Source organism: Phycodurus eques, chromosome 6 (genome assembly GCF_024500275.1).
Source record: "Phycodurus eques isolate BA_2022a chromosome 6, UOR_Pequ_1.1, whole genome shotgun sequence".
Classification (NCBI taxonomy): domain Eukaryota; kingdom Metazoa; phylum Chordata; class Actinopteri; order Syngnathiformes; family Syngnathidae; genus Phycodurus; species Phycodurus eques.
The window spans coordinates 21,343,157-21,370,311 of record NC_084530.1 but is presented as its reverse complement, the minus strand read 5'-3'; the positions used below and the strand labels follow the sequence as shown (position 1 = coordinate 21,370,311).

Genomic DNA, 27,155 nt, shown 5'->3' with positions numbered 1-27,155 from the left:
GAAGTTAAACCATTCATCCATGTTCTGTACCACTTATCCTCCTCAGCGTCACGGGGAGCTGGAGCCTATCCTAGGGTCCCCAGTCAGTCGCAGAGCACATCGAGAGTCAGACAACTATTCACTCTCACATTCACACCATTACTGAGTGGGAACTGAACCCACGTGGCCTGCACCAAAGTCGGGCGAATGTACAACTACAGGGACGTTAAACCCTTCAGGATTTTGTTAAAATCAGGCATAAAGGTACAATTCTGAAGGTGAACGTCATCAAAGTATGAGTAAATTTGACCAAAATAGCTTATTTCAAACCATAATGGCCGACTGAATATCAAAATAGCTGATTTCAAACCATAATGAGCGACTGAATATTTTATTTCGGGCGTATGTCCTTGAGAATTTTTTGTGCGTCCTGTTATGATTGACATGTCAACCCAATTTCATGTCTATCATTGAAACTGCTGTCAGGTGCTTATTTTTTTCCAGCTTTCTAGGGGAGGAGTTTCGTTTAAGCTCCCAGAAATACTTTCAAAAATTGGTGAGTTTTGGAGCATGTTGAAGCACCCGAAAAAGGTGATTCATTGGTCAAATAAAAACAAATGTCCTTGGTTTGATAACCAGAGAATGGTGGATAATATGGTGAGACCAGTTGTGAACCCAGGTCTAGAGTCCAATTTAAGTGTTGAAGGAACCTTTTGGGGGGGTGCATCTGCAGATTGCATAGGCCGACTATGTAAATCCAGTTCTTGTTCTTACCATGTCATAAAAACAATACTATCATCTGTCCATTTTACTGTACCATACCTACCTGCTTGATGTAGGTGTTGCTCACTTGACCCTCCCACACGGCGGTCCGGTAGGGATCACGTTCAAAGACGGGGGCATTATCGTTGTCGTCCCGAAGGGTGACATCCACCCTGCAGTGGGCCGTCTGCCGCCCATTCTCCGCCAGGACCATCAGCTCCACTCGAGGGCTCGTTTCAAAGTCCAATGCGTTGTCCTTCTGTACTCGAATCTCACCTGACACAATGACAACCCAGTTCAGTGAAAATACTGTTTCAGGGAAGTAGCAAAAGCCGTTGCCGGCTGGGTGAGTCTTCCCCAGGGTGGGCGCTATCTATCCAGAATAGAATAGAACTTTATTGTCACTGTTACAGGAACAATGACAATCTGTGAGTCATCTCACAACTGCAGTGCTGAGGTCAAAAAAACATATATATATATATATATAAAAGCACACAATTATCATAACAGTACCAATTACAGAAAATACAGTTATTAACATTAGGGACAATGTCCTTAATATGATGTGGTTATAGTGTCATTATTTACATTTCTACCAAATTCCACATTGCTATGTGAAACTGGCTTTTTGGGGATGAATTCTTTTATAAATTCTGGAGGGCAGTACTGAGCCAAAGCAACCGCTTTGAACCAAAATGGCAGACCTCCAGTACATTTTCAAGTATGGCTTCTTGAGACTTTCTTCTTGGTCTCCTCATGATTGACATATCTACTAAATTCCATGCTTTGGTCTCCTCATGATTGACATATCTACTAAATTCCATGCTGCTAAATGAAAGGGGCTTTTTGGGACTGAATTCATTTTGATATTCTGGAGGGCGCCACGAAGCCAAAATGACTGCTTTAAACCAAAATGGCACACTTCCGGTGCAGTTTCAAGTGTGGCTTCTTATGAGTTTTTTTTGTTGGTCTACTCACAATAGATGTCAACCAAATTGTTGTGTTTGACCATCTTTCGGTGAGCTGAACTGTGAAGTTAACGTGGCGTACCTGTTCTTGTGGGTTTTATACTGATGGTAGAACTTAAATGTCATAGTTGTTGTGTCTCTTACCTTTGAATTGCAAACCTTGCTGGTTGCCATTCTATATTTCCCGAAAACACAAATGTACGTAATAATTTTCAGAGCTCCCTGTACGATATTTCTTTCGTGAGGTTACCTCTGCGCACTGTATAATATCATACTGGTGGGATTCCTGGTTTGTGCACCACACCCAAAAATAACGTTAAAAAAAAACAAAAACCAAAAAGGAAATGGCACGCTATCTTGAAAATGCTGTTTTTCAAATGTAAACAGGCAAGGATTGTCAAGTCATGAAGTGTAGCAAAGTCCAAAGTCATGAATACCACTCAAAGTCAATTCGAGTCTTTCATAAGTTTTAGTCAAGCAAGTCCCCAGCCCTAAAATTGCCGACTAAGTCTCACTCCAGTCAAATCATGTGACACGAGTCCCCCACCTGTGGGAAGCAGTACAATAAACAAAAAGAACATGAGTATCTCCTTATTCTCTCATATCAAGAAGATGTTATGGCAGGCTGGAACACGATCCCCAATTGTGTGGGCTGGAAACAATTTAGAGGTAAAGTGGATGATTTGATCATGGCAAAGAAAGAGAGCACAGATATTTTTGTGGCAAAGATTGCTTTGTGGATGGCGTTGTGGAAAATAAAATGGCTGATTAGAAGATAATTTGAAATTAGCATATTGGCAGTAGCATGAGGAAGGCTACAGTTGCTACTACTCCTGTGTGTTGTTACCTGTGTGGGAATCAATGGAAAAAATGTCCCTGGAGAATATGGCATATGAGATCCTTTCAAATTGGCCATCTAATTGTTCGCGGGCATCAACCGTCGCAATCCACGTTCCTGGAAAACACAATTCATGATGTAATCACGCAAAGAAGCCCTTGTACCCCTAAAGTTGGTCGGCGTAGACCGTCATCAGACAAAAGATGTTTAGTCAAAACAAAATGGCAGACTTCCTATGTGGTTTTGGATATGGCTTATTGAGAATTTTTTTGTGGGATTACTCATAATATACTGGATATGACTCCCAAATGTTGTGTTGGTGAATAAAACTGGTTTCGGGGGCTGAATTGTTTTTATATTCTGGATGGCGCTACTGAGTCAAAATGGCTCCTTCAAACCAAAATGGTAGACTTCATTTCTTTTCAGGCATGGCTTCTTTTAGTTACTTTTTTGTGGGTCTACTCATGATATACATACTTATCAAATTTCATGTGGTAAATTGAAACTGGCTTTAGTCATTCTGAAGGCTGCTAACAAGCCAAAATTCCTGCTTCAAACCAAAATGGCAGACTTTCTGTTTCTCCGGGCATGGCTTCTTGAGACATTTTTGTGGCTCTACTCATGGTAGACATCTCCACCATATTTAATGTTGCTAAGTGGAGCTGACTTCGAGATTAAATTGTTTGCAAAATTCTGGAGAGTGCTACTGAGCCAAAATTGTAGGCTTCCAGTGCGTTTTCAAGCATGGATTTTTGAGACTTTTTTGTGGGTCTACTCATGACAGACATACATGATACATGCATTAACAGATGAAAAATTATTTAAGAAAACATTACAATTCTAAAACTAAAAACATTGCCGGGATACGAACTAAAATGTGTTCACCCAAAAGCGAAAACTGAAACCCGGAAAATAAAGGTGACACTTACCCGCCTTGCTGTTTTCCACGATGGTAGAGTTGTAGACCTTGTTTGTGAAATGCAAGTCTTCGAATTCGCCTTTGAGGTGGACAAACACCAGGCAGCTGGAAGTCTGCGCAGGATTTCCCTGATCCGATACTGCCACCCACAACTTCCTGCCGGAGAACCCCGATCTCACCCACCGCCTCATTGAGATTTCCCCTGTCTCTTCGTTTATGTCAAAGAGGTTCTCGTCGTTGTCAGGCAGGAAAAAACGTATAGTCCCGTTGGGGCCCCGGTCGGCGTCTCTCGCCTTTACTGTGGCGACCACTTGGTTCGGAAGCGTCTCGGTGGAGACTATTGCATTGACGGGACTGTTCTCGCAGATGGGAGCATTGTCATTGACGTCATCTACCAGGACAATCACGGATGCTACTGAGCTCAATGGGCCTTCATTTCCGCAGTCTGTCGCCAGCACCTTGAGGGAGAACTGGGCCCTGGTTTCCCGGTCCAGGTTCCTGGTTGTTAGGATTGCACCGGTGGAGGGATCGACAGAAAAGGCACCCTGGCTGCCATCGTCCATCAGCGAGTACATAACGTCCCCATTGGTCCCGTGATCGGGGTCCAGGGCGGTGACGCTAAGGACCAGTGTCCCAGCTGGTAGATCCTCACCGATGGAGGCATGGTAGCTGTCTCGGGTGAAGGCTGGGGCATTGTCGTTCTGGTCCAGGAGAAGCAGTTGTAGCTGGGTGGTGGAGCTGAGCTGGGCGGGGCCACCGTCATGGGCTTGGATGGTCAGTATATAGATCTGATGGTCCTCGCGGTTCAGAATCTGAAGGGTCTTGATGGCCCCTGAGTAGCGGTCGATAGCGAAAACACCGTGGTCCTCGCCTGAAGACAATCACAGAGGTTACAGTGTGAGGTTATCAAAAAAATGAATTTTCTTAGCAGCTGTGACTTTTTTTACACGCAGGGTGGGAAAAGTGAGTATCAAGTATTACGATTTCAAAACCCCGTTTTGGCAGCTTTCTGGTGTGATGTGTAAAAACTAGCAGATAATTGTTTTTGACAGTACAGAGCAGGAGATGCGAGGTGGTAAACTTCAAACTCGTCCCGACGACTTTGACACAGCGGAACTGAATCTGTCTTGTATGTCAAATAAAATAGTTGTCAACGGTGACAATTGCTTTGGAAGCCGGTCAATGTCCTTACCTAGGATGGAGTAGCGAATGGTGCCGTTCTCGCCAACATCTGGGTCGGAAGCCTGGGCGGTGTGCAGGACACCGGGTGGCAGGTTTTCCAGAAGACTGATCTGGATGGACGACTGTGAGAAGCCTGGCGGGTTGTCGTTATCGTCCAGCACCGAACACAACACCGTGGCGATGCTCGAAAGGGGCCGCGGGCCGCTGTCACGGGCCTGGACTGAGGACAGGAATCGGCATAAAGTCCACGCGAACTGAACCTCCTTTATTTTTTGACACTTTCTGTCTTTGCCTTCACACTTTGCTATGGTAAAATATCCAGCATAATTCTGGTGGGCTTTAATGTCTTTTGGCCTTTTGTGTTATTGCATGTCATTGTGAGGTCTACGGTGGACAAAAGTATTGGGACACACTCCTACCGATATTTTGCTGCGGGAAATGGCCCGACATGATTCTGGCAGCTTTTCAGTACATTTGGTCGTTGACATTATTTCATTGCGTTATCAGGTCATGTGAACAAATGTATTGGGACATACTCGCAATTGTGAACTTTACATACTTTTTTTATTAGCAGCTGAACGTCTTTAACTTTTTGACACATTCTATCTTTGCTTTCACTTTTTCTCAACATATTTGACTATTTTTCTCAGAAAAAAGCCTGATCTGATTCTGGACCACGTTTACATGAATCTGTCTTGCCTGTTATTATATTTCATTATCACTTCTAATGTGGACAAAAAAAACTGCTGGCTTCGACTTTTGTTTTTATTAGCAGCTGAACCTCATTTACTTTTTGTCATATTTCCTCTTTGCATTCACCTCTCCTCCACATATTTGAGTATTTCGCTCTAGTAAAGAGCCCGCCAAGATTCTGGCACCGCTTCACGTGATTCGGCCTTTCCTGTTATTACATTTCATGATCTGGTCTAAATGTTCACCATGCTGACTGATAGCCCATCTGAAAACAGTTTGCTGCTGCATGGGTGATATTAATGTGTGATGGGAGGAGTGGGGATGGTTTGTCCTACCTCGCAGGGTAAACTGTGGCTGGTGCTCTCGGTCCAGGAAAGCCGATGTGGTGATCAGGCCGGTGTAAGGGTTGATGCTGAAGAGCTCAAAGCCGGGACCCGGTAACAGACAGTACCTCACCACAGCGTTCTCCTCTGGGGAATGCAATCACCAAGTGTGAAACATCCTTCACGAACAACAAAATGTCACGTGCTAGCTAATGTACGGACTACACGAATTTTCACTTTTGTTAAAGAAATGTATCTGTATTTGTATAATCCACAACCCTACTCTCTGCAGAATGGTAGCGTCCTTTTAGCCTAATCTGAACATGTTTGTCTTCTTTTAGTCACATTTCTTTGATAAAAAAAGAAGCTTTTTGACAAACAAAGTTGTATTTTTGAGAAGAAGTAATATTTTTCAACAATTAATTCATAATTGTTAAATAAAATAATATAAATGAGCTAGAAATTTTTTTTTTTTAAATATTACTAGACAATGAAACAGCATTTTGAGTCTTCTGAATGCCCTGGATATATAGTACTGTATTGACCGTATTGATTTTTTTGTTTTTTGCTTGATGAATCAAATTACTTTCGCAATAAACTACATTTTTTAATTGAAAAGTCACTTTTTTTAAAATAATGTTTTTGACAAAAAAAATATTATTTTTTTCAGTAAAAATGTCGTATTTTTCCAGTTATTTCTTTTGACAAAAAAAGTCTAAATTGTATTTTTTCCACGGATTAAAAAAAAAAGAAGCTTTTTCAATAATAAAATCTTTACTATATTTAAAAAAGACTTTCCTGGTAAAAAAAAAAAAAAAAAGATCGTCTAATCCTAACATCCTGGTCAATAATCGCAGATGACGACCACAGACGTTTATTGGCACAGATGGCTCGGATTATCGACATCATCGCCAGAGGAGACCTTTGAGACCCCCCCCCCCCCCCCCCCCCCCACACACACACACACACGCCCCTCACCCCTGAGTAGGAGCCCCCTGCTTGCTGTTTTTGGACTCTACTCACCCCCAAGAATGTTTGTGAGAACCCCCTGGTGACACCACCCTGCACCCCCTACACACACACACACGCACCCCCACTCCTGTCTAAATAGCAACAGCTCTTAAACAGAGCTGCACTGTCGGTAGCAACAGGTAAAAAAAAATGGGATTGGGAAGGCCCCCCGTGTTAAAATAAACACCTGTGATTAGGGGTTAGACGTGTGAGATTATTTCTAGTCATTCTGTTTATTTCTATGGTGCAATGTGTCGGTTTTTCACGAATAGCTGGCAAGGAACGACTGCATTACTGTAAATGTATTGACACGTCGCTACAATGAATGCATCACTGACCGTACCATGGACCTTTTTTTTAGTCTGTGGATTATTTATACATGTTCAACTGAGTTCAACTGTGTAAGGTGGCGGTAGTTTTCATGAATAAAATAATTATTCGGCAGCACGGTGGCCGATTGGTTAGAGCGTCAGCCTCACAGTTCTGAGGACCGGGGTTCAATCCCTGGCCCCGCCTGTGTGGAGTTTGCGTGTTCTCCCTGTGCCTGCGTGGGTTTTCTCCGGGCACTCCGGTTTCCTCCCACATCCCCAAAACATGCATGAATTGGAGACTCTAAATTGCTCGTAGGTGTGAATGTGAGTGCGACTGGTTGCTTGTTTGTATGTGCCCTGTGATTGGCTGGCAACCAGTTCAGGGTGTACCCCGCCTCCTGCCCGATGATAGCTGGGATAGGCTCCAGCACGCCCGCGACCCTAGTGAGGAGAAGTGGCTCAGAAAATGGATGGATGGATAATAATTATTCATGACGTGCCCATGCGTTTCATGGACTTTTTTGAATATGAGAAAGTTTTTTGTACTTTCTGGATTATTTCGAGTCATTGTATTTATTGCACGGTGGTGGTGGTTTTCATGAATAACTGGCGAGAGGTGAGAGCATGCTAATCATAGTATCATAGTAACATGTACAAGCACATGTGCCCATGCATGTCATGCACTTTTTCTTTTACTCTGGATTACTTCTCGTCATTTTGTTTATTTCTGTTGTGCACAGTGGTGGATTTCATGAATAACTGGCAAGAGGAGAGAACATATTAATTAATGGACAGTACGTTGCATGTACTGTGTGTGTCCATGCAAGCTCTTTGTCGATTAGTTCTACCCATTTTGTTTATGTCTACTGTGCAAGGTTGACTATATGATGATTAATGATGATTAACTATGAAAGTATGGGCCTGTGTGTGACATGGACTTTTTTGACTCTGGATTATTTCTAGTCATTTTGTTTATTTCAATTGTGCAAGGTGCAAGTTATCATGAATCACTGGGAAGGAAAGATCGTGTTACAGTGATTGTCAGTGGAAATGCGTCTTAAAAGTACCTGAATCCTCATCGGTGGCGGACACTTGGACCACCAACTCTCCGGGCTCCCTGTTCTCTGCTACCCTGGCAGTGTAGACGTCCTGACTGAAGACAGGTGGACGGTCGTTGACATCGACCACCTCCACCGTCAGCGTCTGACTGGATGAAAGCGGAGGCAGGCCGGCGTCTACCGCGCCCACGCTCAGCCGGTGGAAACGTGCTGTCTCGAAGTCCAGCGGTGCTGAGAGCCACAAGAGGCCTGCACAGTGCATGTATTGATGTCAGCTTTGAGTTGAGTGCTTTCAAAAGGTACACTATCCTAGTAGGATGGGTTTTCAATTCAATTCAGTTAATTCATTCATTCATTCATCTTCCTTCCCGCTTCTCCTCACTAGGGTCGCGCGCGTGCTGGAGCCTATCCCAGCTATCTTCGGGCGAGAGGCGGGGTACACCGTGAACTGGTCGACAACCAATCGCAGTGCACATATAAACAAACAACCATTCGCACTCACATTCACACCTACGTGCAATTTAGAGCAATTCAGTTCAATTCAATTTAATTCAATTCAACTTTATTTATAAAGCCCTTTAAAAAACATGAAACATAAAACATGAACAATAAATATAATAATAACATGATTGAAGTTTCCACTGACCACTGACTAGTATGATGGCAAATTGTCACTTGCAATGTGCAAGCTGAGGTTTGAATGTAAACAAACAAGTGCAGTTTTGTAACAGCCATTAGTTTGTCCATTGGCAAGTAACACAGACAGAGAAAATCCTTTTAGGTTCAAATCTCCTTTCCAATTTAGTCCTCCTTCCCACTTTACATCATTTCAGTGCCAGCTTTGGTCATGCTCTATAGCTCCTGCGCGATAACAAATATTTTTGAAATCAAGTAATCAGTAAGAGTTATTTTTTAAAGGAACAATCAGTTTATTTTTTCTAGGGAACTGTGGCAACACTGGTAGTAGGTAAGTAGGTAGGTTCTAGAAAGCATCTAGGTTGGTTAGGTGGGTCAGGAGATAAGCATGTACGTAAGCATGTAGAAAAATAGGTAATTAGATAGGTAAGTTGGATAGATTGCTAGTAATTAAGTATAGGTAGAACTGCAGGTAGGTATGGAGATTGGTAGGTAGTTGGTACTGTAGGTAGGTAGTATGTAGCAGCTACGTAGATGTGTCTGTACGTAGTAAGTAAGTAGGTGGGTAGGTAGATAGGTAAACAGATAGTAGTTAAGTAGGTAGGTCGTAGGTAGGGGGGGGTAGGTGGCTGGCAAGGTTATCAGTAAGTCAATTCAGTGGCTATGTTAGGTGGATTGGTAGCAGATAGGTAGGTAGGTTAGGTGGATAGGTAGGTAGGTAGTAAGTAAGTAATAGCAGGTTGGTAGGTACATTAGGTAGATGGGTAGTGAATAGGCAGGGAGATAAGAAGGTAGGTAACAGGAAGGTAGTATGTAGCAGGTGGGTGGGTAGATAGGTTATGCGGGTCAGTAGGTATTTTTTATTTTTTTTAAATTAACAGTAATCATTAATCAATTGTACCTGTTTTTTCCTCCAGAGTGAACAACCCTCTCTGGTTTCCTGCCAGGATGACATAGGACACCGTCCCGTTTTCCTGCTCGTCTGCATCCGCTGCCAAAAAATGGTGCACTAGACTCCCTTCTGCCGCGTCTTCTGCCAACTGCACCACATCCGCCGACTCAAACGCAGGAGGATTATCGTTGACGTCCAGCAAAAAGACCCTCGCCGTCACCGACACGTGCCTACGCTCTACCCGCTTCTCGGCTTGGTCACTGGCGGTTACGGTGAAGGCGTAGTTGGGGCTCGCCTCCCGGTCCAGGGATGCAGCCACGGTCAATCTACCGGTCCGAGGGTTCATGTGGAAGGGGAAGCCCGGGGGCGAGGTGAGGGAGTACCGCAAGGCGCTGTTGGGGTATGTCCCGTCCCCGTCTCTAGCACCAAAAGCAAACGCCAGGGATCCGAGGGCGGCGTCCTCCCTCAACGCGAACACTACCATTTTGTCGGGGAACCACGGTGGGTGGTCGTTCACATCCTCTACCGTCACAAATACCCTCATTGTTATGTTCCCACCAGCGTTGTCCTCGGCGAACGCAGTAAGCGAGTATTGGGCATCCTCCTCGTAGTCCAGAGACCGGTGGATGTAGATGTCGCCCGACTGGGAGTTGACACCGAAGTGGGAGTCTTTGTCATCCCCCGTGATGGAGTAGCCCACTTTCTTTCCAGTAGACACAATGCGAACAGAACCAATCACGGTGCCCAGAGAAGCGTCTTCTCTGACCCACAGACATCTTGCGACTGGTGGGGAGGCTTGTCCGGACTGGGCCTCTGACCCATACACCTGAAAGGGATGTATTACTGTGAGATTTATTAGTTAATTGGTAGGTAGTAGGTGGATAACCCTAACCCCTAAGATTCCCACGCCATTGGATACTATACAATGTGGGTGGCCATCAGGGTGGCCGAGTTTAAGTCTAGGGTGGCTGCGGCCATCTCTGGCAACACTCTGGTTCTGCCCCTGGGTGAAGTTGGTACCATGTAGGTGGGTAAATAGGTAATAACTGTAGGGAGGTAGGTAGAACGCAAGTAGGTTAAAGGTAGGTAGATGGGTATGTACTTTAGTAGGCAGGTAGGTATACGTATTATGTAAGTAGGTAGATAGGTTGTAGATAGGTATTAACCAAGTAGGGAGGTAGGCAGGTTAAAGGTTGGTTAGTAGTAGGTAGGTAAATAGGAGGTTAAGTCGGTAGTTAATATGTAGGTAGTTTAGATGTAGTGGTTAGATAGGCGTGTAGATAGGTACTTAGTAAGGAGGTATTATATAGGTAGGAGAGAGTAAGTTGATACAGTAAATAAATAGGTAGTCAGTAGTTAGGAAGGCAGTAGTTAAGAGGGCTGTAGGTAAAAGGTAAATAGTTTGTAGGTGAGTAGGTAGGTAGGTAGGTAGGTAGTAAATAGGTAGAAAGGCAGGCAAGGTAGAAGGCTGGTGGGATAAAGGTAGGCAGATGCAGGAAATAAGCACATAGGTATTAAGTAAATAGGTAGGTATTGAGGAAGTAAGTTACTAAGTAGGTAGGCGATAGGTACAAGGCAGGAAGGTTAAATGGACGTAGAAGAATAGGTAGAAGGTAGGTAGGCAAATAGGTCATTATTAGATAAATAGTTAGGTATAGCTTGATTGTAGGTAACTGGGTAGGTAAGTAGGTTGTAGTTAGTTAGTAGGAAGATAGTAGGTAGGTGTTTAGTCAGTAGGTATACGGTAGGTCTTCAGTAAATTGGTGGGTAGTAGGAATGTTGTAGGTAGGAAGGTACTTAGTCGGCAGCTAGTGGGTAAGGAGGACCCTTCACCATAAACGTGTACATACTTTACAAGGGCTATCAATCCTTTCATCCATTATCTCTGCTACTCATCCTGTTTAGGTTCTAAGGGAGCTGGAGCCTATCCCAGCTGACTTTTGGGCAAAAGGCGGCACACACCCAGGACCAGTCGCCAGCAGTGGCAGAGCACATATAGATTACAGACAACCATTCACTCTCACATTGACACTGAATGGAACTGAACCAGGGGTACAAGGGATAAAAGTGTCAAATGTTACCCTCTGGTGGCAAACCTGTGCAATAGGTTGACGTGCAGTTCAATGTTGTAAACCTAGTAAAGCCACAAGTGTACCTGCACGTGAATGAGTGCAGTGTTCTCTTGGGGCGGTGATCCGCCGTCCCTGGCCGTCACTTTGAGGATATAAATTGTTTCTCCGCTCCGCTTGAACAGCGACGTTGTCCTGATGTCTGCGGTCTTTCCGTCAATCTCGAAACGTCTCAAACGTTGACCTTCTGCGCCGACTGACACGCCCACACACAAAAGGGTCAAGAAATGTTCTATGTCTATGTTTAATAGCAACAACTTAGATTCAGTATGGAGGATTTACCAGTCAGCAATGTGAAAGTGACTGTTCCATTTTCTCCCACATCCAAATCTTTGGCAAATACATTTGTTACAAAGGATCCTGTTGGTAATCCGGAAGATATCTGCAATTAAAAAAACACACACTTAAATGTAAAACATTGCCTGTCCATTCACATACACACGTAATGCCCACCTGGAGATTGCGTTCTTTGCTAGCCGGCAGGTGCCTGAACTGTGGCGCGTTGTCGTTGACGTCAGTGACCAGGATGTGGACGCTGGCAGTGGCGTTGCGTCGTGGGTTGCCCCGGTCTGCAACCATTACCTCCAGGGTGTGATGGCTCTGCTGTTCCCTATCCAACGCCACCCAGTTGACGATCTCGCCTGCACATGACAGGAAGTTGAGGCCGTACGACAGGAAGCTCAGGACGCGCCATAAAAACAAGACAGTTGCTTGTAGGTACTTGGGTAGCTTGAGGTCGACACCGTGCCGAGGTTCACTATAATATATTGCAAAGCATTTCCCCCTCCTGTATTTCTATTAAATAACTATGTGGCAAGTGGCGACCCTACAGTTGCGTAGAATTAATTAGTATTAAGAGTTTTGCAAGTTCCGACTGTCTGCGTGGTCATGACATTATCTGGCTGTGATTGGATGAGCGAGTTTTTGAATGTAATTGGATGAACGAGGGCGGCACGGTGGGCGACTGGTTAGAGCGTCAGCCTCACAGTTCTGAGGACCCGGGTTCAATCCTGGGCCCCGCCTGTGTGGCGTTTGCATGTTCTCCCCATGTCTGCGTGGGTTTTCTCCGGGCACTCCGGTTTCCTCCCACATCCCAAAAACATGCATAAATTGGAGACTCTAAATTGCCCGTAGGTGTGAATGTGAGTGCGGATGGTTGTTTGTTTGTATGTGCCCTGCGATTGGCTGGCAACCAGTTCAGGGTGTACCCCGCCTCCTGCCCGATGACAGCTGGGATAGGCTCCAGCACGCCCGCGACCCTAGTGAGGAAAAGCAGCTCAGAAAATGGATGGATGGATGGATGAACGAGTCGAGGGGTGGGGCCTGGAGGTGCACACAGCGGGTTGAAAACTGAAAAAATATTATGAATGACGTCATGGATTAGTCATCACCTCAGCGTCAATTACAAAAATCTGAAGATGTTTAACCCCTAATCGGAAGGTAGTTAGCAAGTAGGAATTTAGGAAGTAACTTGTTAGTAGGGAGTACTAAGCATGTGCACTAAGTACAGTAGGTAGGTAGGTGGGTAGGTAGGTAGCTAGGTAAGTAGATTGGTATACAGATAGGTAGGTAGGTAGTAAGAGGGTCATAGGTAGGTAAGTCATCGGTCGTTAGTAGGTTGGTAAAGTCGTATATAAGGAGCTAGTTATTATGTAGGTGGGTATATAAGCAGACAATTGCACTTTACCCGTTTCGGAATTGATGCGGAAGAACTTCCCATCCGAGAGCAGGATGTACGACAGCTGTGCATTTTTCCCAGAGTCCCGGTCAGTGGCCGTGACTTGTCCCACCTGACCCTGTGGTGACGGCCCCTCCGGCAGGACCAAGTAGTACGTGTCCCTGCTGAAAACCGGCGAGTTGTCATTGACGTCCAGCACCAGAACCACCACCCTAGCCGTAGCGTTGGCTTCGCCCGCCGTGGCGACCACTCTGAAGCGATAGGCCGATTCCCGCTCATAGTCCAAATTGTCAGAGAGGTACAACCAACCGGTTCTGGGATGGATCCGAAAGGGAACCGGAGGGAAGCCCGCTTCCCCTTCCAGGGAGTAAACCGGGGCGGCAGTGTTGGAGGAGGCCCCGCGGATGCGGTGGGCGCTGACCTGTATGATCCTAGAGTCCCTGTGGTAGGCCTCGCCTATCTCCACCTGGTAGACCAGCGTCTCGAAGGCCAGGCCGTCACCCAGAGAAGCCTTGTCCACGTTCACAGTGAGCGCCAGGGTAGCACTGCGTGGGGGATCGCCACCGTCTTCGGCCGTGATTTCCAACAGAATCGGGCTTAAAACAAAACAGAAAAAATAGGAATAATTTTAGCAATAGGTCAGGAAAATTTGTACAACATAGCTAGCATTGACACCTCACTAATGTTTTATAACTATTATATTTTCACAACCTACACCTAAAGAATTATGGCATTTATTGTTTTAAGACAAACCCCATAACCAGTAACATAATCCCCCGATATTCTCGGCGATAAGTGAGATAACTGAAAAACTGTTAGAAATTAGGAAAAATTTCTATAGTAACGGTCCTCTGGGTACTATGCTGGCCATTTGTGTTCACCCAACTTCCCTTTTATGAACTATTTTAGCAGCGTTAATGCAAATGCAATTAACCTTCCCAAGGGTGGGAATTTTCATCCGATTTTGCCTTTTCCAATTTGAGCTCTTTAAAAAAAAACTATTTAAAAACTTTCCAACATTAATGTGACCTATACCCTGTACAACTCAATAGAAAGAAATGTGCTCATTGTTGCACATCGGTGAACACCTTCTGATAACTGGGGATATGGCTGTGTTCAGAATTTACCAATCACATTCAACCTCATGTTAAACGGGAGTTGGCACACAACTGCTAGCATTTAAAGTGACTCTACTTTAACCCAGACAAAGTTCAGCTGTTCTAGTAGACTTTTCCTGACATTAAAAAATATATATATTTCCAGAAGAAGCCTGAAGGTTTTGTGGTAACTCTTTCTGGTATTTGGAACTGTTCATAATTCTCTCCCCTTGAGTAAGGCCCCAGTGCTGAAAAAAAAAAAAAAACTTTGTTCCTCCCCGACATCCGAAGGTCTTATAGAGGTCTTATCACCTCAACATGGGATTTCCTTGACACCAATTACTACTTCCCTATTAGCCTGGACTTTGGCACCATCTTATTGCACCTTAGAAAAAAATGTCCAAGTGACGATTGTAACTCCAAAAACCAATAAGTTGGGGCACTCATAAATCAAGGTACCACTGTATTTTTTCTTGGTTGGATTTCAGTTATTGTGGTGAAGTCATACCTTTCCTGCGGGTCTGCCGTCAGGCTTTGGTTTAGTGTCACCGTTCCGAGGTTTGGGTCCACTGCGAAGACCCCACTGTAGCGACTACCTCTCAAGTGATAGGTCACCCGCGCGTTGGCGCCACTGTCATCATCGTGGGCGTGGGCGATGTAGAACGTGGTTCCCGACCTGGCGTTTTCTGACACGAAGACGGCGTCCTGGTCTTTGTGGAAGACGGGTGCCGCGTCGTTGACGTCGGCAACGGTGATGTTGACCCATGTGCCGCCATACACTGGGGAGGACTGGGCGTAGGCCTGGAGGAAGAGCAGGGTGTACGGTAGACTCTCGTGGTCCAGAGGGTGCACTGTGCTGATCAGGCCCGACTTGGTGTCCACAGCGAACAGACCCCGTGGGTCACCGGATGAGATGCGGTAGGATACGGATTCTGCTGAGTCTGTGAAGAAAAAGATGACTTAAAGCAATGGGACCACCCCCAAACCTGTGGACCAGATAGTGCTCTCTGGGTCCTCCAGTTTGGAGTGCTTTTGGATTGTATAGGGCCACTTTAGTCCTCGCTCATCTTTGGCCATGTTGAATAAAGACAATAACAAGATATAAATCTATTAACATTGCAGAAAAGATAAAGATCTGTCTGTCCATTTACATAAAGGATCAAGTAAACAGTAGCGGGTGTACCTAACAACGAAGTTTTCCACACGAAGCAATGAGTAATTACAGTGGAATTAATCCATTGAATTAACTGTTTGTCGCATCACGCATTTATAAGATTAGAGACTAGTTTAATGACGCCTCGGACAAACATTTCTGATGTAAGCTTTAACACATTAATCCATTAATTAATTAAGTGGCCTCACGAGACTGGTCTGCTGTCATTAAGCTTCAGCCTTCACACACTGCCAGGTTTGTTTTTTCTATCTCACACACATAAGCACACATGCATTTGTCGGTACTCTGCGTGGTCGTCTATCGTTTGTTATCTGTTGAGCTTCTTAAAGGGGATTAGAGATTAAAGAGCAGCCTTCCTGTTTGGCTCTTCATGTCTGGAAAACACACAGGCACTTTTTAAACGGCAGAAATGTGTACATAGTCTCCAATGTTGATGAAAATGGTTCTGTTTGATGTTTATGTGTACATCAGGTATGTTAAAGACTCTTTAATTGTCTTAATGTTAAGAAAATGTTAATGATGTTAACCAAAATGGTACGTCAAAGACTCATCGTTGTCTTTGATGTTTAGAAAAACATGTCCATACATTTCATTTAAGACTAAATTGTATTTTATGTTAAAAAAAATGCATAGGTACAGCAGAGACTTCATTGTCATTGATGGTTGGAAAAACGTACGTAGGATTCATTGTCGGCTAAATAGTCTTATGTTTAGAAAAAACGTCTGTTACGTATGTCAAAGAGTAATTAGTTTTCAATGTTTACAAGAATGTATACTTAAGGGTTTATTGAAGATGTAGTTGTCTTGATGTTTAAACAAATGTATGTAGCTACATCAGTCTCTTCATTGTCTTAAATATTTTAAAAAATGGAGCACATGTGGGCAGCACGGTGGAAGACTGGTTAGAGCGTCAGCCTCACAGTTCTGAGGACCGGGGTTCAATCCCCGGCCCCGCCTGTGTGGATTTTGCATGTTTTCCCTGTGCCTGCGTGGGTTTTCTCTGGGCACTCCGGTTTCCTCCCACATCCCCAAAATATGCACGGTAGGTTAATTGACAACTCTAAATTGCCCGTAGGTGTGAATGTGAGTGCGAATGGTTGTTTGTTTGTATGTGCCCTGCGATTGGCTGGCAACCAGTTCAGGGTGTATCCCGCCTCCTGCCCGATGATAGCTGGGTTAGGCTCCAGCACGCCCCCGACCCTAGTGAGGAGAAGCAGCTCAGAAAATGGACGGATGGATGGAGTACATGTGAAGCCCACATTGTCTTTGATGTTTCCGGGACGGATGAATTGACTCACGTAATAAAACGTACCCGATGGGTTGGTGGCACGCACGATGCCCACGCTGGTGCCCGGTGGGGCGTCCTCTGGTATGGTGAAGGCGTAACGTGCCGTATGGAACACGGCCGGCGCGTGGGTGCTTGCCAGGACGTGAACGGTCACCTGGGCTGGTCGGGCCGATGACACGCCCCCGCCGTCCTGCGCGGCGATGGCCAGCTTGATGCTGGCGGCACCAAAGTGGGTCAGAGAGGACGTGAGGTACAGCAGTCCTGTAGGGAACACACAACCAAGGATTGATCTGAATGAGACAAAGACAATGTACTCTTCAGAGATTTGCAAACACCAAAATCCAAACGTGTGTTTCATAAATATATGGTCATAATATTTAACTCATTTAGTTATTTATTTAAACTTAATTTAACCAAGTCGGGAAATTGGGAACAGTTTCTCATTTACAATGCTGACCTAACTGCAGACAACAGGGCAAAAAGGCAAAACATATGCAATAACAAATAAACACAATAAAAGCAAATAAATACACAACAAACTATAGAATGTGATGGAGTTACATATTGCATAGATACTGTACGTTACATTAGATTATAGCAGATAAATAAACTGTTCATAACAGGCTAAATAAAAACAGGTGCAGCGGTCAGGTACAATATCCCTGACAAATGTTTTAAACGATACTGTAATCAAATTAGGTGATTTTAATGTTTTGCGCAATCTTTACTCTGGAGTCAAACTGCTGCTTCCGTAAATGCTCATCTGTTAAGTAAAAATCAAGCTCTGCTTCCTGCTGTCGGTAGGACTTACGCACACTAAGTCGTCAGGTTTATCCCGCTGTTTTGATTACCTGTTTGTTTATCGAGGGCAAACAGATCTGACAGGTCGCCGGGCAGGATGTGGTAGGTGACGCAACCGAAGCGACCCGCGTCGGCATCGGTGGCGACCACTCCGAGCATCTCCGTGCCGGGCGGCGCGTGACTGCTGATGCTGGTGGCGTAACGCTCGGGGTTGAACACCGGCGCGTTGTCGTTGAGGTCTTGGATCTCAATGTGAACGTACGTGTGCGCACTGAGGCCTCCCTAGCAAGCCAAGAGCCAAAAATGAACAGCAACAACAATAATGTAATAGCTTTAGTAAGAAGTCACCTGTTTTCTCAAACATCAAAGGTGATTAAAGTCTTTAAGGTAGGCTTTAAGGCTTTAAGGTACTTTAGTTAGACATTTTGTAAACACCGTTGAATATTAAAGTCTTTGAAGTAGCTAGTTAACATCGAAGACGATTTAGTCTTCAATGAATCATCAAAGACAATGAAAACATCAAATAAGGACCATTACCATTTCATGTACCTCATGTAAGCATTTCTGTAAACATCAAAGTAAATACATATTTAACCTACCTAATGTATACATTTTCAAAAACATCAAAGCCATTTTAGTCTTTGAGTCTTTTTTTCTCAACACTACAGACAATGGACGGTCTTTGACGATCCCAAAGCATTTTCTCAAACAAAAACAATTTACTCTTCAACGAACCATTCCTGCGGATTCTCATAATCATCAAAGACAATGAAGTCTTTGACAAAGGTAACGTACACAAGTTTGTAAACATCAAAAACAATTTGTCTTCAATGAACCATTGGTGTGGGTTCTTCTCAACATCAAAGACAATCAGTCTTTGATGTACCTTATGAATGCATTTTTGTAACCCCCAAAATTAAGTCTTTCACATTACAAACATATTCATTTCTGCAAACATGGAAGACAATTTATTCTTTAATGAACCCCTAGATATGCGTTTTCCTAAATCTCACAGACCTTTAATAAGAGTCTGTTTTTTTGTGTGTGTAAATATCGAAGACCATTTAGTCTTCAATTGACCCTACGTACATCTTTTTATGAACACCAAAGACAAATATAGTCTTTGACAAACCTATAGTACCTTCTTTGTAAAAACGTCAGACTCATCAATGATGCTAATGTACATCTTTTCGTAAATATCAAAGACAATTTTGATTTGGCAATGAGCCTATGTCTAACATATACAGACCGGATCCTCTGCCCTGACCAGGATGTCGTGGACAGTCTGTCCGGTGTCTCTATCGATGTCCTTAGAGACGCACAGCTCTCCAGTCTGCGAGTTGATGTAGAACAGGTTCTGGTCCTGATCTGACTCCGCAAAGTTATCAGGCAGGGAGTAGACCAGAACACTAAACTCTGGACCATCTGCGTCGTTGGCCACAACCTACAAAAAAAAATACAGGAAATGCTACTAGTTTGGTGTCCATTTTCATAGACGATTTAGTCTTCAATGAACTGAGCACACATTTCAGCATCAAATAAAAACGTTTTCGGAAACATTTGCTGCAATCTTTTCGTCAGTGAACGTAACATATGATGTTTTCAAACATCAAAGACAATTTAGTGTTGAATGATTCTAACGTAATGCTGTAAATATTGGCAACAATTCAATCCTCAACAAACCTCACGTACGTTTTTGTGAACGTCAATGACAGTTTTGACATCGACGAACCCCGTGTACATTTTCACAAACACTGACGACAAACTAATCTTCAATGAACACCGTGTATGTGTTTTTGTAAACATCAAAGACAATTTAGTCTTCATTTTTTTGCAAAAATACCGAAAGCAATTTTGTCTTCATTGAACCTCACGTACACAACAATTCAGTCCTCAACCAACTTAGTGCATGCATTTTGTAAACAGGAAAGACGAACGTTTTCTTGAACCTTATGTGTCTTTGTCAACATTAAAGAAGAAGATTAAATCATGTGTGTGTTTCTTTAAACATGAAAGACAAGTTATACATCACCAAACATAGCATGTGCATTTTTGTGAACACCAAAGACAATTGAGTAACACAGAGCTACCACCAATGCGGTTACGCTTTGACCGGGTAGCGCACTCAATAAACACCTTTGATCTGAGCGAGTTAGTTTTAGGTCCCATTGCATTTGTGACCAAAGATGCATTTGTAGAGTCCACAATGAGCCGTAAATGTAATATTGCCAGGTCAGTCCACCAAGCTAGGGAGAACCCCATCCACATTCGCATTCTGATTGCACACAAAACAAGAAAAACCCTGTCCTTGATTTTCTCTACTTTTATATATTAAAATGCTGATATCTTTTTAGCTTTTATTACGCATTCTGTCAGCTCGTCAGCAAAATTTAGTCGTTATTGAACGAAGCATCCACAGTTTCACAAACAACAGTTTTGTCCTCGGTGAACCTAGTGTACGTGTTTTTGTACAGTTCAAAGACAATTGAGAGTCTTCAACGAAGCTTGTATATGTTTTTTTGTACACATCAAAGACAATTTAGAATCTTAAGAAACCAAACATGTTTTTATAAACAATGGAGACAGTTTGGTCTTCATTGAACATGAGGTACACATTTTGTAAACATTGCCAACAATTTAGCACTCAATTTATCTAACGTGCTTGTTTTCATAAACATCGAAGACCATTTAGTCTTCATTGAACCTAATGTACGTGTTTTTGTAAACATCCAAAACAATTTTGTGTGTGGGATTCTAGTACATACTTGTAAAAAACAGGTTCCAGGGCTACTATGTTCTGTCACGTTGGCATTGTAGAGTTTCTGCTGGAACACTGGCTCGTTGTCATTGACGTCATCCAACGCCAGGGTGACGGTGGCGGTGGTCGACCTGGCCGGTTCCCCTCGGTCTTCCGCGACCACCAGGAACAAACACACCTCCGGCTGCCTCTCCCGGTCTAGGTCTCCGGTTGTGATGACCAGGCCAGACTCTGCATCCACGCTGACCAGGCAGTCCCAGTTGGACTTGAGGACTGAGTAAGTAATATCAGCGTTGACTCCCTGGTCCGAGTCCTGGGCCTCCAGCTGGATGACTGAAGTGCCCTTGGGGGCATCTTCGGAGACACGGATCACAAACATGTCTTTATTAAAGACTGGGGCCCAATCGTTGGCGTCGGACACTTTCACGAGAAGCACCGCCTCGCTGCTTAAAGGGGGGCTCCCGAGATCCGATGCTAGGACCCTCAACTTGTAAAGATCCTTCTCTTCCCTGTCAAGCTGGGCACAGACGCACAAGGCATAAAGGAAGTCTTCCGTTTGCTTGAGGGTGAACTTGCCGTCGCCGCCCTCGAGGCGGACTGACACGATCTCCTTTTGGCCATCCGGGTCTGACACGGAAATCCGGGCCACATAGTCTCCGATCTCAGCAGCCTCGGAGACCAGGGCATCTCCACTCTCACTTAGGAATAGCACGCTAACAGTGGGGCTGTTGTCGTTGACGTTTAGGACTTTCACAACCACCAGGGTGCTGCTGGACTCTGGCTGCAATCCGTTATCTCTGGCTGTGATGATCAACTCGTGGAAAGTCTGCATAAACCCACAGTAACATACAGTAAGAGTTTTTGTGTGTTGAGGAGTTTCATATAGTGCTTGGCCGCCATCTTGTGTCATGAATAGGCAATTACATACCTTTTGAGGGGGAGTCAGTGACTCGCGGATTTCCGTTATTCGCGGCAGGGCTCTGTTTCTATTCACTGTATTAAAGAGACTAAGGGCTCTGTTTTTGTAGGTGGCGCAGCTTTGTTTGAGCTTGGCGCATCTTGATTTTCATGCAAGCGCAAGACTCGCTGCCTGTGTTTGCCACTTTGGCAGCTCCAAGCTGGGCGTATTGGTTGACCGAGGGCATGATGCGCTTGGCTGAGTGAGATTTTGGTTTCAGCTGGCAGGTTTTGGCGCAGGTGATCTTACGCGATTGTGGTAAATTTGATCGGGGCGCATGTAGGCAGACAGACAAGTGAGCTCTGTGGTTATGCATTGTGGATGACAGACTTATTTCAACAGTAGGCAAATCAGTTTCTTCTTCCGCCAAGTCACAGACTGTCAGTGCGCAACCCGCGCGCTGCATTTAAAGGAAATAAGAGGAGTCGCTTTAACTCGACAGGAAAGATTGAAGACGATTGTGATGATGCCCATTCCAGTGCAGACATGCCACTTTTAATTAAATGTGCTGGGCTATGCCAGTTCACAAAATTACCAACATCAGGTCTAACTCACCTCCTTGCAGAGGTACGCGAAGTGCAGGGCTGGATTTACGGCAGTCACTAAAGTAGAGCCCTTTTTGTTAACCCTACTGTTGTGTTTGATGTTTTCTTTTTTGGGGGGGAGGGGCGCCTGTAACAGAATGACTGATGATTTGATTTGAGATGAGTGATTTGTGTTACGAGCGTGGTCACGGAATGAATTCAACTTGTAAGTCAAGGTACCACTTAGGGACAACTAACTGCAACTAACGATTATTTTAATAACCGATTAGTGTGTTGATTATTTGTTTCGATTAGTAATTAATTTATTCACATGTAAATTTTCAAATTGACAGTGCAGAAAATGCACAAACAATAATAAATTGTAATAATTGTCATAATAAATATATTATGATTGAGTTTTTTTTCTGGCAAAAATGTTGATAATTGTTTTCCAAAGTAAAAGCAGATGTTTGCAAATGTCTTATTTTCATCAAACACAATGATGATCAGTTTGCTTTCATGAATGACTAGAAAAATCTGAGAATATTTACTGTTGAGAGGCTGAAAATAAAGAGGATTTAAACGATGTTAAACAATATCTCTAAACAATGATGTATTTTCAAAATAGTAATTTGATCGATTAGTTGTCAATTAATTGAGTCGGCGATATGTATACTCCACCTGTGCTTCAAAATCCAGTGGCTTGTTGAGAAAAACCATGCCGGTGGTCTCATCAACAGAGAAGAAATCGTCGGGGTTGCTTTGTCGCCGGTTGATCTCGTAGCTGACCCTGGCGTTGTCGCCTTGGTCCCTGTCCGTGGCATGAACTTGGCACACAGAAGACCCGACTGGAGCATTTTCCGCTATGGACGCTTGATACTTGGTCCGGTTGAACATAGGCGGGTTGTCATTCTCATCCAGGACCCAGATGTTGACCCGCAGAATCCCTATTCGGGCGGGGATGCCGCCGTCGAAGGCCTCCACGGTTAGAGTGTAAAAGTCCTCAGCTTCTCTGTCCAATCTCTGGGCCAGAAACAGATCCAGGCTAAGGTGGTTTCTGGCACTGTGCTGCTCCAGCCGGAAGAGCTCCCCCATGTGGGCCTCTCGGATACGGTATCCCTGGGTGCCAAACTCCCCCTCATCCTGGTCCCGAGCTCCTTCTAGTTGGAAGCGGCTACCAGACGGGCTCAACTCGGATACCCTTAGGTCCACGTCCTCCGAGGGGAACGCCGGTGAATTGTCATTGATGTCCTCCACGTTTATGCTCACTCTGACCACCTCCCCCGCCAGGGTGGCCGCCACAAAGTCGTAGCTCCCACGGGTCTCTCGATCGAGAACCGTCGCTGTGGAGATGATCCCGGTGTCGGGGTCGATCTCCAGATCGCGGAATACGTGCGAGTCCCGGCTCTCGGAGATGAAGAAACCGAGAGTCGGCCGGCTCAGACTGGTCGCCAGGTCGCCAACCACGGTGTGAGCGGGGAGCCCCTCCGGGACGGAGAGCGTCAGGTTGGAGACGTTGGCCTGCGAGGGGGCGCACAGGAGCGCCAGAACCAGCACCGTATACGAACTTTGCTGGTACATTTAAAAAAAAATTTTTTTTTACAAATTAGATCAGGGGTGCCCAAACTTGCTTTTTCCTGCAGCCACACATAAAAATCCAGCAATACAAGGGCCACTTTGACATTCTTCAGCTGTAATTTGTTTAACACACTAAAACCGAACCATTAGCATTGATAAAGATATGCAAATATTGATGTTTTTTAAAAATATATAAATAAGTGGTTTTCAAACGTTTTACACAAAGTGCCGCCTAAAAAACTACGTGGCTCTCCAGGTACCACCATCATGACCAACATTTAAATTCAGTAGCATGGTAGGCCTAATTGTTCATCAAAAACAAGACAGAGGTTTTAGTCCTAAAAGGTATAGTCAATATTATTAATACTCCACTAAAATTAGGAAAATTAACAGAATTAACAGAAAAAGAAATGGCCTGAATAATGTTTAAAAACAAACCATTCCTAAAGATGAAATGCAAATATATTGAACTTACAAGTTAAATAAAAGTGAACTGTACTTAGGGAGTGAATCTTCACGTCCCACTAGAGGAAACCTGCAAACCACTACCACACTTCAGTCAATGATATAGATTATCTATATTTGTTAAAAAACAAAACAAAAACAAAACAAAAACAGCTAGGCGATGAAGCAAAAAGTCAATGATTGTTCAGGATTTTTGGATAGCCAACAGCCCTGTATCCCATTAGAATAGATCAGCCTCTGCACTGAGCTAGGCAGAATCACATCTCTATCTATATTTTAGAACCAAAACAAGAGCAATCTGTATTAAAGCTCACCTTGACACAGAGCAGAAAGTGTTGCAAAACTTTGCGATTCTGAGGCGCGTCTTACCGAATGATGTGCCATTGGTGGAAAACAAGGGAGAAAAAGAGACGAATGAATTCCTTCTTTTTCTCTTCTCCCGACTTGCAACCCAATACGTCGTACAATGCAGGCAAATGACGTGGACTGTGTCGATTGGTAATTTTAGTGTATGCCGACGGTTACTAAATAACTGAGTTTGGACACTCCTGGATTAGATTAAAAATAACAAAATCATAAAGTTGGTTTCCAGTTGAAATGTTTGCGCACATGTCCGGGGCGAGCTCCTCCGTGGATGCACCCCCACCCCGGCTAATTGCATGGCCCCATCTGTGCTGCCTCTTGCCAATGCCACAAAGCTAATCAGGCCACCAGATTACGCCGCCACCAGACGTCACGGTGCACTGAGGGTGTCCATGAAGAGGACAAACACGAAGAGGACACACTGTAACACATGCAACAAGAAGAATACAAATAATTGATTTCAACAATTGAGTCATCCCTCGTGTTGTGTTGTGTTGTTAGTCAAATTGACCCAACTAATGCTGTTCTGTTGCTGGTCAAATTAACCCATTTTATAATTAACTGTCCCATTATATTAGTCAAACTGACCCATTTTGAAGTTGACCCTTGTACTATGTTGCGGGTCAAATACTTTACCTTTCAGCTGTCCCATCAGGGGTCACCGCAGCGCATCATCCTTTTCTTGCATATGCGTATCTCCTGCAACATCCTCTCCACTACAGCTGCACTCGTGTCTTCCCTCACTACATCTTTCTGTCTCCCCTGCCTCTTTTAAACATCATGCGGCAAGTAACTACATGTGGGCTCTCTACTTGCTACTTGAGCAAGGTTTATTGCAGTGGTGTCAGAAGTGGGATCCAGTGGCTCCTGAAAAAATATATATACATATATTAATATACAACCTGGTTGAGCTTTCCTTGACAATGTTGGAGGAAAAAGGTACAATAATGGTTTGCAGAGGCAGAGGAATAATACTGTAGAGGACTTCAAAAATAGGTCGATGCAGAATTTCTGCCTCGAAGCTGCGCCTGGACAAAAGAAAAAAGAAAAAAGGTTCCACCAGAACCAATGTTTCGCACGGACAATTATTGCAGAAGGACACAGTGCTGGGCTACTGATAAACCTTGCCAAAAATGAAGGAGGAGCGTCTGTAAGTGATTTTTAAGACACTGTTAGATCTGTAACATACATATAACATGATGTATGAGTGAGCTAAATGGTAGTTAGCGTTTTTTTTTTAATACCTATAATGGTAATTGCTACCGAGCTAATGCTAACTGCGAATGCTAACTGACTAGCAAAGGCTGATTTGTTGTGTCAAATTCTGTACAGAGTTTATACCATACACTCAGTACCAACATATGCAGTTTAAGAACAGAAGTCCAGCCCTCATAAATGAGAATAAAATGCATTTTAGTAGTTAAAAAAAAATTCAAAATTGGGGGTTGAGGGGCTACAATTACTCAAGTACTCGACACACTAGGATTATCGATCCTAAAAAGATTTGATCATGACAACCCTAGCAGATTTACGTTTTTTTTTCTAAATAATAAAAAAATATGTTTTTTGTCAGGTGGAGATAACGTACAGGATTGTTGTTTGTCAGATTAAAACATATTTTAAAAAAAGCACAACTCTCAGAGAGTTGCATGTTTTCTGTCAGAAGAGAGCAGATGCTTGTTTGTTGATGATGTTACATGAAAAAAACGTAACAAAAATTGGAAATGTCTTTTTATCTCAGCTAAAATTTGGCCTTTCTTTTTTTTGCCAAAGAAAAGGGAAAAATAAAATATGCCTGTGTGTAGATGGGGGGAAAAAAATGGAGATAGTATCGTGAAAAAGTAATGTAACAGTCCCCCTTGTTAAATCATGAATTAAGTGTGACTAATCACCTTTTTTGGGTTCATTTTCACTGACCACACCCAAACATGATTTCCTCCAGACCTGTTTAAACAAGAAATTACTTAAATAGAACCTGTTTGACAAAATGAAGTCATGATCCCAAAAAACTCCAACAAAATGCCACGGTCCTCAAAAATTCAAGTACAGATGAGAAAGATTCGATCATGACAACCCTATTTTGAGCCACATGATAGTGATGCTTGGCAAGAGACCAGTTCACTTTACATATTGCAACAGGTGATTTAAACACCAGGCCTAAGACACTCAAAGAGGCTATTGAGCTCTCATTGGAAATGGAATTTCTTCCGAGCCAAGCAACTCCTGAGGCTCGAGTAATGGCCGTGTGGCTAGCTAAGTCTGGCAGTGAAGAGCAGATGGGTGTATTGTTGGGTATGGTTCAAGGGTTGAGACAGAAAGTGCGATACCTTCAGGCTGCTGTGCGAAAGCATACAATCCACCCCAAAATTACTAATTGACTCCAAGCCACCTCCTAAGTAGGTGTGGTTAGCGATCACGAAGGGAGGGGTTGACCTGGTTCGTCACCGAGGAGATGTGTCAGCGGCATAAAGTAGAGGGATGGGAAATTGGGAATCCTGGGGAATTGGCACACTATGTGTCAGTTTGTTTCTCTGGCGTGTCTAGTGTTGGACGTGTCATACCAAGAGATCCAACTCTGGTTTGACTTCCTTCGTACGAGCTGGCGATTGATTTTGGAAGAAAAGGATGTAGAGTGATCGGTAAACTTTCAGTTAGTTTAGAAGGACAAATAAAGGAGAACGTTAATAGATCTGTTGTAACAGGCTGTTGAAACACAGGTACCAAGATTTGCTATAAAATTATAAAAAAAAAAATTTTTTTTAAATGACAT

At 43.8% G+C, this 27,155-nt stretch overlaps 1 protein-coding gene across 1 annotated transcript in view; it reads right to left on the bottom strand.

The window, feature by feature from the left end:
• Nucleotides 1–24,703, bottom strand: part of dchs2 (dachsous cadherin-related 2) — a 31,977-nt gene extending 7,274 nt beyond the window's left edge. The window contains exons 1-18 of the mRNA XM_061679872.1: nt 24,392–24,703; nt 22,661–23,551; nt 20,505–21,323; nt 18,989–19,183; nt 17,790–18,021; nt 16,963–17,199; nt 14,985–15,417; nt 13,389–13,975; nt 12,155–12,342; nt 11,984–12,083; nt 11,728–11,897; nt 9,582–10,398; nt 8,054–8,293; nt 5,677–5,811; nt 4,659–4,868; nt 3,477–4,337; nt 2,557–2,664; nt 806–1,017 (exon numbers count right to left, since the gene is read on the bottom strand). Coding sequence (XP_061535856.1) covers nt 806–1,017; nt 2,557–2,664; nt 3,477–4,337; nt 4,659–4,868; nt 5,677–5,811; nt 8,054–8,293; nt 9,582–10,398; nt 11,728–11,897; nt 11,984–12,083; nt 12,155–12,342; nt 13,389–13,975; nt 14,985–15,417; nt 16,963–17,199; nt 17,790–18,021; nt 18,989–19,183; nt 20,505–21,323; nt 22,661–23,551; nt 24,392–24,406 — 6,450 coding nt within the window. The 5' untranslated portion in view covers nt 24,407–24,703. The remainder of the gene's footprint in view (nt 1–805; nt 1,018–2,556; nt 2,665–3,476; nt 4,338–4,658; nt 4,869–5,676; nt 5,812–8,053; nt 8,294–9,581; nt 10,399–11,727; nt 11,898–11,983; nt 12,084–12,154; nt 12,343–13,388; nt 13,976–14,984; nt 15,418–16,962; nt 17,200–17,789; nt 18,022–18,988; nt 19,184–20,504; nt 21,324–22,660; nt 23,552–24,391) is intronic.
• Nucleotides 24,704–27,155: the final 2,452 nt, after the last annotated feature.